This window comes from Solanum stenotomum, unplaced genomic scaffold, assembly GCF_019186545.1.
Source record: "Solanum stenotomum isolate F172 unplaced genomic scaffold, ASM1918654v1 scaffold1838, whole genome shotgun sequence".
In the NCBI taxonomy this organism is placed as follows: domain Eukaryota; kingdom Viridiplantae; phylum Streptophyta; class Magnoliopsida; order Solanales; family Solanaceae; genus Solanum; species Solanum stenotomum.
Window position 1 is genome coordinate 8,478 of NW_026025006.1, and position 11,114 is coordinate 19,591.

Sequence of the window (11,114 nt, forward strand, 5' to 3'; positions counted from 1 at the left end):
TTAACATAAAAAATTAATATAAACAAATAAAGATATTTTATTTTTTACCCGAGATAACTTATTTTATAATTTATATTAAATTAGTAAAAAAAGATATTACTATCTATTAGTATCAAATACATAAAATAAAAATAATTTGATGAAATATGTAAAAATTATTATGCATTTATGTGAGGAAAGAAACAAGTTGTTTGAGTCCAAATAAAGGTCGACCCCAGCAAGTGGGTATGCAAGGAGACAAAAGTGGCCTGGAAAACTAAAACAAAACGAGAGACCAAAAAAACAAGACTGACTGCAAAAGGCCAACAATACATTCATTCATTCATTTTCTTCTCCTCTCTGCTTTTATCTCTTTATACGACATCGTTTCTCCACCGCTGCTGCTGCTCAGACTTCCTTTTTCGGTCGATCGGTTTGTTTTCAGACCATATCTCAAAGTCAAGTCTACTCGATCCAGGTAATTTTACTACTGGATCGCCTAATTTGTTGATTTTTTGGGGTTTTCTTCACTTCAATTGAAGGATTTCAGCTGGTTTTTTGCTTTTGTTGTTAAATTCTTTAGCTATGTTTTTTGCCTGTTTTGTGCTTCATGTATCTGACTTGTTTTCTTTCAAGCTTGAGCTACAAATCGAAAACGCGTTTTTGTTCTAATTACGATTGAAACCTCAACTGTTGGGGGAGATAAATGTAAGAGAGGAAATGGAACTTCTTACCTGTTGGGTGGGTCTGTATATGCTTTTTTTCCCCCTCTTCTCAACAAGTTCACTTTTTTTTAAAATTATTTTTTAGTTATTATATATCTGTTCTTTCAGATGTTTCAGGCTTCTCAAGATTTTTCTGCATGTAATTCAACAAAGTTCTTTACTCTGTCATTTCTCAAGAATCCCCAAACAGCAAAATATTGTTCCTTTAAACAGCAAAACATTGGTCCAAATAGTTCTGGCTTTACAAAACGAATAAGACATTAATAGGTTTTTGCGAATCTATACTTAGTGTGCTCTATGAAAGCATATACTCATGGATTACATTTAATGAGTCATTTAGCTAATTTGAAGGAATTAAATGAACTGAAATATTACTTCTGAGTGTAGACTCAAGAGACAGTTTCTCAACAAGCCTTTCTTCTGTGGGTTCATTTTGAAATTAATCGTTGTTCAGTTATTTTCTCCTATTTGTTTTTTGTGTTTTGATGCATGAAGTTGGAGAGAAGAATTTTTAACAGACGAGCTTCTCACATTTCATGATTTGTACAGGTTGTGGACGGTTGAAGTTTGACTTACAAATCCTCATGCTAAAGAACCTATAGTTTTTTTTTTTGCAGTTGCTTAGACGGGAAAATGTTGGAGGCTCCAAAGTTTGCAGGACTTATAGACTTAAATGAAAACCCTGATCATTATGGACTCTCACAAAATTTTTACCATAAGCTTGATGAGGGATCACACATGTCAATCGATAGTTATGGGAGCTTGCAGATGAGCAATGGTGGAGGTTCAGTTGCAATGTCCATGGATAACAGCAGTGTTGGATCAAATGATTCGCACACTCGTATTTTAAATCATCAGGGTCTTAAGCGTGTTCACAATAACTATTCAGTTGCAGCTAGTGTAAATAAGGGAAAAGCTTTGCATGGGTTGAGTGATGATGCCCTAGCTAAAGCGTTGATGGATCCTCGATTTCCTACCAATGGGCTTGAGAATTATGATGAGTGGACAATTGATTTGAGGAAGCTCAACATGGGGCCAGCTTTTGCTCAAGGGGCTTTTGGGAAACTATACAAAGGAACTTATAATGGTGAGGATGTTGCTATCAAGCTTCTAGAGAGGCCGGATAATGATCTTGAGAGGGCTCACTTGATGGAGCAACAGTTTCAGCAGGAAGTTATGATGTTGGCAAGGTTGAGACATCCAAATATTGTTCGGTTTATCGGTGCATGCCGTAAACCCATGGTGTGGTGTATTGTCACTGAATATGCTAAAGGAGGATCAGTTCGTCAGTTTCTCACTAGGCGACAAAATCGATCTGTTCCCTTGAAGTTAGCAGTGAAGCAGGCCTTGGATGTGGCAAGGGGTATGGAATATGTGCATGGCCTGAATCTGATACATCGTGACCTGAAATCTGACAACCTACTAATTTCTGCTGATAAATCAATCAAGATTGCGGACTTTGGGGTTGCTCGTATTGAGGTGCAGACAGAAGGAATGACACCAGAGACTGGAACATACCGTTGGATGGCTCCGTAAGGCTCTAACCCTTTAGCTGCCTCATTAAATGTGATTGCCTTATTTACTGTTACCTTTGTCAAAAAAAATGCGATTGTCTTATTCTAGCCTGGTCTTTTGGCAAAACCATAATACTGAGTTTTTATTTCTTTTTCAATATGTTAAATATTAACCATAACACAGAGCTATTTCGGCTGTTCCATAGATTCTTTAATGGTTTTAGTTTCCTTCATTTCATAGAATTCATTCAAATGTCTTGCATACTTGTGTTTGCTTTACAATTGCCTTTAACTTATCAAAGACAATAGAGAAATATTATCAGTAAGATATGTTTATGTTCCAATATGATATTTGACTGAACATTTTCTTTGCACTATATCTACTAACTATATAATGATCTTATATAACTGCAGCTTCATTGCCTAAAGATAGATTTAAAGTGAAAAAGTGATAGGATTTAATTTTTTTCCCTGATGATTGAGAAATCTGTCTTGATCCAACCAGAGCTCTCCAAAATCGGGGATGATGGACCCGACCCGCCCTCTACCCTCAAACCTTTGGGCCAACAGAGCTTTCGAAACTTGGGAATAATGGGCCCACCCCTCTACCCTCCTCTTAAATTATGTGGATTCAATTGATGAGCACAAAACACAACATGATTTTCAAAAGTTTCACTACTCGAAAGTAGTATAGTAAGATTGTGACGAATCAAAAAAGCTTGCTAACTATTATTTAGGGGATCAAAACTTGAGTTTGATGTGGTTATTAACCACGATTATCGACTACAAACGTAATTAAAGACAATTGATAACGGAAGCAATAATTACTATCAATATGAGATGTAGGGTAATATACATAATACTAATGCAAGATTTTAGCAATTAACTCAGATTCCACAAGTTTAAACTAATGTAATCCCAAGAATGTGCAAAAACTATGGATAGAAATAGATCTTCGGATGATTTCTCACAAATATCATCAACTTATAACTCAAGATAAATTATTCAAGAACCTCTTTCGATTATCAATGGAAATGTTCAACTTGAGCTAAAATAGGATTGTACAAAGATAATCATAGACCACTTCCTCTTCCGATTAAAGCATCAAGAATAGCTCAACAATCAATTAAAACTACTATCCACAAGTAACAAGAATCAGATCTAAAAACGTCAATCAATACACCATATCTGTGGAAACCCAATAAGAGAAACTAATCCATAATAGCATAAAAGAACATCAAAGAATAAGAACTAGAAAGCATACAACTGCCGATTGATTCGAACTTCCGTATTGAATCAAATAGTGATTGAAAGTAACAAATTTGAGCGCTTCAACTCTTCTCCGCTCCTCCAATGCTTGCTAGGTCAAAATTCCTCTCAAAAATGTGTTGTCCAAGTATTTATAACATGTCCCAAAAATTTTGGATGAAAATGACCCCAAACAAAAAAAGCTGAAAAATCTCTTGAATTTTGGCCTAGGGTTGGGGCGGGGCATGTAGGTCGAAGGAAAATTTCTAGGACCTTTGTTTCTCTGCGGGTTGACACTCAAACTTGGCAGGAAGGCAAGTGCACACAACGTGGCGCGTACGGCCAAAATTGGTTGTTGGTCAATTTTCATGTGTTTCCGCTTGTGCTTTCACTCATTGAACCTCGACTTGAACCTGAATCACTTTCTTGGACTTCTACTCAGACTTCAAAGTCTCAAATTACTTGTTTTATCTCCAAATTCGTTCTTTAGCCCGGGAATACGTCCTACACAACAAAATACACGTTATGAGTGTAAATTAATCATATATTAGCTCAAACTCAATTAAAATGTAGAATAACTAAAAAATCCTTGTTTATAGCCTATCATAACCAACCCTTTGGGCCAATCGGAGCTTTCGAAACTCGGTGATGATGGGCTCATGGACCCCCACTCTACTCTACCTTCCCCCTCTTAAATATTGGTCTTAATTCTCTTAGCGAAGGGCTCATACTTGTGGCCTAAGACACAAATCCGTCATCCTTTGCCAATTGAGTTGAGCTAACCCCCGGGGGGAAATAAGTTATGGATTTAAGAACTGGATAACCTTTTGAAAGAGTCAGATTGTTTGTTTCCAGTGTTCCTATTGTATGCCTGGTATTGCTAAGAAACAGAAGTTGTTTCTTCCTGTCAACCCTTAAACTTATGTTTTTTTATAACTGGTAATGTTATATTTCTCAGCATAATGTTGGCTACCTCCAAAAATTCAACCCTTAAACTTTGTTATTTGTGCCTCTTGCTAGAAATGTGAAAGACTCCTTTTTTGTGGGTTTTAGTGTGCTTAACTCAGTCTGCTCATATAATTTGTTTTCAAGATTTGTAGAGATGAACCATAGTTCACACTCATGTTCTTTTGTGGAGTCTTCTAGTTAGAACAGTATACAAAAGCTCATCTGTCACCTTCGTTTTAAACTTGCAAAGGGTGGCTTCACCATATATTTTTCTCTCATGTTTTGTTCCCTCCTATGCCATTCTTTGGTTTTTATTTCATCTGGTCGATCTATCTGATAATAAATTGTTCATGGTGCTCATTCCATGTAACAGTAATCAAATTGAGAAATGTTAAACAATTTCTGTTGGGTAGTTGTAGGCCCTTCAGCTTAAGTGGTTCAACTTATTTTTTGGGTGTATCATCTCTTATCCTTAATTTGAAATTTGACAGAATTAGCTTCAAAATTAGGGTTTCTCTTTATAACGGGGTGACCGGGCCAGCCAGCACGCACCCAAATATTCACCAGGTACCTGCTGCCTCTTGCCACCACATGTACTAAATAACTTGGTCTGCCAAGGTTTCGGCAAATGCAGATAGGTAGACATCACCTAATGTTTTTTTCTAAACCTTAGTCTCCAAGGTTTGCACCACCTCATTGACCACTAGGCTGCATGTCGTGCTCCAAGGGTTAGTTTCTTCTCCTTGCCCTATTTCAAACAATTGAAGTAAGAAGAGTAGATTGGCAAAAATTGAACTTGTGTAATCATAGCATCTGCTATCTTTTGCATTGAGATTGTGTCCTGAATATGGCTTCTGAGAGTACATTGAATTTTTTTAGTTCAAGTCCTATGTAGATTTCTTGTGTGGACACAACATGAATGTTGTAGGCAATGATGGTTATAGGACTCAAACATATCTGATAACCATCATTGCCTACAAGCATTGTACCTTCCTTCTCAAAATCTTGAGAGAGAATGTCCTAGAAAAGATCTACAAGCAATTACAGGCTCTACTGCAGTCATCCATGTCCACAAACCATCATTGCCTACAACATTCGTAACTTGTGAGAATCGCAATTCCTCCATAGTTTCTCCTTAGTAGGATTCGCTAAAAGGTTTTTTTAACCTGCAAACATCGGGTACTTGTACTTCCAAGTGGTCTTCATCTTCTACTATCCATTTTGGATATTTTTCCTGTCGCCATTTGTTCCATCCTGTCGGAAGTCCTTGGTTAGTTGTTCTTGCCCTTACCAGCGTACTAACTGTGGATGGGATAGGAAACAGAGACATGACATATGCTGGAATTCTGATGACCACATCCTGGCTTTTCGTCTCTGAAATCAGCAGAGGATACCTTGTAGCTAGCTTTTCATTCTTGTTCATTGTTGTGGCTGCCAAAGGGTGGTGCCATCTTCTGCAGTGAACAATTTCTTTTTAGGCTAAGGTGAATTATTTTACACAAAAGGCTGAACAAATTCCACTCAGCCCCATTTGCTGAAGAATAAGTTTGTCACCGGATTGCAGGCAGGCTGAGAGGGAAGTGTAGCTAGTTTATATTTAGCTCCTGACTTTTGACTCACCTGATTTCGAAAGAGTACTTTTGGTTGGTGTCATCTGCTTGTCTCGTGTATACCAAGGTTCCCTTGCCTTATCTAAAGTGATTAAGCAGTGTAGATCTTTTCATGAAAGAACTGTCAGCTTTTTAGCTCTCTTGGAGAAGTAAGAAAGAGAAGTGTATGCTTCAAATCTTCTAAAGGATTTAGATAGGCTGACATAGCACATGTGTACATTCACATGAAAAAAACACAAGAATATGGAAGGTACAGATACTCATAGTGAGACTATTCTAACTTTGTCTACCAAGAAATTACACTTCTGTATGTATGGGTACACTGCAGTGTCATGTGTCAATTAATGCATTTGCGTACTGGACAGCTTTAGCAGTTGTCAGATGAACTTTATAATCATGAAATTAGAACATAAACAACAAGTAAAATTACGAACTCCCCTGTTTGATAACTATGGTAAAGTTTTAATGATGGAAACAAAATGTTCACTTCAATTTGGGCCTGAATAGAGCATGGTGGTTGCCAATCCATAAAGCCGAGCCAACTTTGTTCGAGGTTAAGCTACTTGTTTGATTGATTGTTTATTGTGTCACTACTACTTGTGTGCCTTTTCAATTGGAAACTTCACTAACATGTTGCTACATTTTAACAGACCAAAAGACATGAATTTATCATGGTTTAGACCTTTATAATAACTTTCGTGTTAGCCTTCACAAAAAAAAGAAAAGAAAGATATTACATATGTTAGCTTATTATTTTCTTTCTCGGGCTTGATGCGGCAGTTAGGATGTGCAGCTCGAGTTAAATGAGAAATCCAGGATGAAAGGAGATTGAAAGATAGAGTAGTATCATTTTTCATTGGCTGGAGATTCATAATATAATTAAGTTTAAAGAAGAGTATCTATGGATATATCTCTAGGATATAATTGTGTAATAAGTTTCCATGACCTAGCTTTCTACAAAATATAAGAGATGAAACTTGTCTTCTGGGATGAAATTACATTTATTTAAAACTAAGGAGATTGGAGATTAGGCGTGCATTTGTTAGAGAAATATGACAAATGAAGTTTTTCACTTGCAATTGGACAAACTTTTTCCGACATTTAGTCGAAGAAGATGGTGTTTGTCGGTGTCTATAAGAGACTGACCAAATGCCTGTGATTAAGCTTGCATTTGTCAAAAAAAAAAGTACGACAGATGAAGGTTTCATTTCCAATTGGACAATATTTCCCAACATTTAGTTGAAGAGTGTCAAAATGCTTGTGATTGGAATGGATGTATATAGTGTCTCTGGTGATGTATAAGTGTGCTGTTGCAAGTTGGGATGGACCACTTCGCTGTGATGGCCCAAGATTTTTCAATGCAATTATTTCCCGTGCGAGGGCTGAGTAGTGCTTAGATGAGTAGCATGCATGACTTGAGGAAAATAGATGGGAACTTGCCAAGTTGCAATCTTCATGACAAATAAGGCTCGTATCTTGGCATGTGTAGCCACTCTTGTATATCACATCCAATTATAATATATTCAAAATTTGATTTTTGGTTGGTTGGAAAAAGAAACCTGTCTCATTTCCCTGAAAAAATAATCTTTTCACATCTTAGCAAGTATTTTTTTTTACTGTATTCACATCTTAGCAATACCTTCTGAATTGCATGTTTTTGTTTTTTCTTGCAATATTCTTTCATTATTCCTGTTGCAAAATAAAAGGATAATGCTCCTAGTTGTGGTTTAGCATGTGCGTGCTGTTGTGGGCTACTTGAGTGCATTTTACTGTGTTTTGCAGGGAGATGATCCAGCACCGACCGTACACCCAAAAAGTTGATGTTTATAGTTTTGGCATTGTTCTGTGGGAGCTTCTAACGGGGATGCTTCCCTTCCAGAACATGACTGCTGTGCAGGCAGCTTTTGCAGTTGTCAACAAAGGTGTCCGTCCAACCATCCCCAGTGATTGTTTACCTGTCCTAGCTGAAATCATGACTTGCTGCTGGGATGGTAACCCTGACAATAGACCACCCTTCTCTCAGGTGGTCAGAATGCTTGAGGCTGCAGAAACAGAGATCTTGACGAAGGTCAGAAAGGCCCGTTTCAGATGCTGCATCAGTCAACCCATGACTACAGATTGATATGGAAAGAGAAACTGTAGGCAGTAAAGGGCAAGAGTAAAGGATTTGGGAAGGCTAAACTGAAGTGATTCCAAAGTCTGGCATGTGTATCTATGAGAGGCATAATTTCTTTATTCAGATAGAAAAAAAGGGAGAAAGTTATGACAAGGAACTGTTTGATTTTGTGTTGTATCTTCTTTTGATTTCCTTTTCTTCTTGAATTTAAGATTCTGATTAGTGATAATAGAGGAGTATGTGTATGTATACATGTCCATTATGGCTATGTTTTTTTTTACTTTAATCAAATTTTACCAGGTGCTGAAGATGGTTACATGCAGATCCACCCCACAGAAGACAAGGGAATCAAAGTTTTTTGGTTATGCATGGATGCAAAGTCCCTAATCTAATTGAAATTGTTGCTGCTGTCGAGTTCCTTATGGTTTACATGGGCTTTTATCATATTAGTACTTACAAAACTAATAACCAAACTCTAGCGAATGGATATAATAAAAAAAAAATTCATATATTTTTAGGTATATTAGATACATAATTCAAATAAGGTAAAGCTTTAATAGCTAAATTTTCAATTTTCAATTTTCAATTTTATCTAGTAAGATCTTTTAAGAAAGGACAAAAAGTTCAATCAATATTTGTAAGAATTTATATATATATGATGTGATAAAGATGTCTCCTATGCTGATCACTCACTTACGCTCTTGCAGCATGTTCCTTTTGGGCAATACGATGTAATACATGAAGTAGCTGACCCATAGTTCTTCTATACCCTTCAGAGGGAAAGAGAGAACCAAGAATGAACATTTTAAAAAAAAAAAGAAATAAAGCTGGTCAAGACACATTTAAATAAGTCACCAGTAATAGTTATAAGGTTCAGTATCTAAAGGAAAACTTAATGAAAAATCAAAGGTATGATTGGGCAAAACATACTAACAAGACAACTTTTGGTCACTGTTTTGGAATGGTCGGAAAACTCTCAACGTGTGGTTTCTCCTTTGGCATGAGGAAAAAGCAATTTCTCACGTTAGGTGCAGACGGGGATAAGTCTTGTGTTTTAAAATAGTTTAATCTCATAAGAAGTAGTTATCACATCTTGTAAAAGTGATTCAAATTTACAATCTTAAAATTAGAGGTGGATATACTTGCTATCGATCAACTCCCTCTTGTCAATTATCACGTCTTTAAATCAGTAAATTGACTATTTAACATACCTTTAAATTTTAATCTGTCTATTTTCTTAAAGATTAATTAAGAAACTATTTGAGTACTTAGTTGATTAAAAGTGACTGATAAATACAAACAGTCGATATAAAATTCAAGTGTTGAAATCAGTGGTGGAGACAAGATTTTCATCGAGGAATTAAAAAAAATAAGTAAGCACATGAGTCGGATATAAACAACTAGATAAAATTCAACTCTACCTCAACATAAACCATGAAAGTTAAAAAATCATATTACAATTTCTATATTTTCAGCCCTATTGAGTATGGAAACAATGGAACAAAGAGGATGGAGAATCAAATGACCACAAAATGATTTAATTACCATGAATATAAGGCTACGAAAAAGTATAGACGGTAACAAAGGTCGGAAATCTATTTTTCCAACAACAAGAAGATAAAACATATGGGAAAGTATAGGCAGCAACAATAACATAAAAAATAGGAAAAATTACATAAATGGGTCATAAAACTCAAAATAATAAGGGAAACTAATTGCATGCTTATACCTCAATTTAAAGTAATTCAAAAATAATTACAACCCATACCCCTCATTCATTAAGGCTGATAATTTTCGTTTAACTGATACTAAATCAATATCAGATATTGTATTGGTATCATTAGGGCTGATAATTTCACTTAAATGATACTAAATCATTATATACAAGAGTACATGTATATCAGGAATTACTCATTAGTCAATCATACTATAATAGTATATGTATGTTGTTGTGATATCATTAAGGTTTCTTGTTTAGAAATTACTCATTAGTTAATGATACTATAAGAGTATATGTATATTGTTGTGGTATCATTAAGATTTCTGAACAATGATACTAAGAGTATATATAAATATTATGGTATCATTAAGGTTTCTTATTCAGAAATTACTCATTAGTCAATGATATTATAAGAGTATATTATAGCAATAGTGACTGCTGTATGTGCAGCTCTCCATACCTTTTAATTCGTTATTTGGTGTGTGAACCATATGTTAGTTCACTTGCCTTGCTTTGTAGAATAACTAGTGCTAAATCTGGCTATGTGTAGTGCAGCACTCGGAGTCTCAACTCTCTTTGTTTTTCAATATGCTTTTCTTGATGTTGTTGATCTTCCATTTAATGCTCCCGACTGTATAATGTGATAATCTTCTGTTTCCACGTACATTGAAAAAACAGAAGCAGTCCAAGTAACTAAACTCTAGCAATTTGGATTTCTTTCGAGTGATTGATAACTCACGTGTTTTATAAAACGTTACTGACAATTGAAGTGTGTGTCATCTAGAACCATTTTAACAAGAAACGTTTTCTTGCTTTTTGAATTTGTTCTCTTTTTGGTAATTGTTCAAGTAAGATGCCGGAAAGATATATAAGTAAATATGCTAGGTTCTCATGTTTTTTTTCCTTCTTATGTGTGTATTTTGGTGTCTTCCCATAAAGTAAATATTCATTTTGTCAGTTTTAGTCTTCATTCACTTACAGGACTATAGTAACATTACTCTAGCTAGTATATGTAGTACTGAGGTCCGTTTGGTAGATGATTAGAATATTTTAAATTACGTATAAGTAATATGATATTTTATGTTTAGTAGTATTTTTTACTCTGTATAAAATTAAAAAAAATGGTACTTGATTTGCAATTTAAATATCTATATATCTAATAGGCAAGTACTCTATGAATTTGACCTTAACATCTCATTCTTATAATCAAGAGTTCTCCAAAACTCATTCATCTTGCTCTTTTAGTTGTTGTCG

The 11,114-nt window shown here is 35.4% G+C and overlaps 1 protein-coding gene across 2 annotated transcripts; it reads left to right on the forward strand.

The window, feature by feature from the left end:
- Positions 1 to 299: 299 nt before the first annotated feature.
- On the forward strand, positions 300 to 8,401 carry LOC125850655 (serine/threonine-protein kinase STY13-like). Of its 2 annotated transcripts, none has more exons than XM_049530512.1 (3): positions 300 to 457; positions 1,322 to 2,236; positions 7,807 to 8,401. In XM_049530512.1, exons 2-3 carry the CDS (start codon positions 1,338 to 1,340, stop codon positions 8,144 to 8,146), a joined length of 1,239 nt encoding a protein of 412 aa, XP_049386469.1. In that variant the 5' UTR covers positions 300 to 457; positions 1,322 to 1,337; the 3' UTR covers positions 8,147 to 8,401. The 2 variants fall into 2 exon arrangements, with proteins under 2 accessions (XP_049386469.1, XP_049386467.1); XM_049530510.1 differs by having other exon boundaries at positions 302 to 457; positions 1,307 to 2,236.
- The last annotated feature ends 2,713 nt before the right edge of the window (positions 8,402 to 11,114 follow it).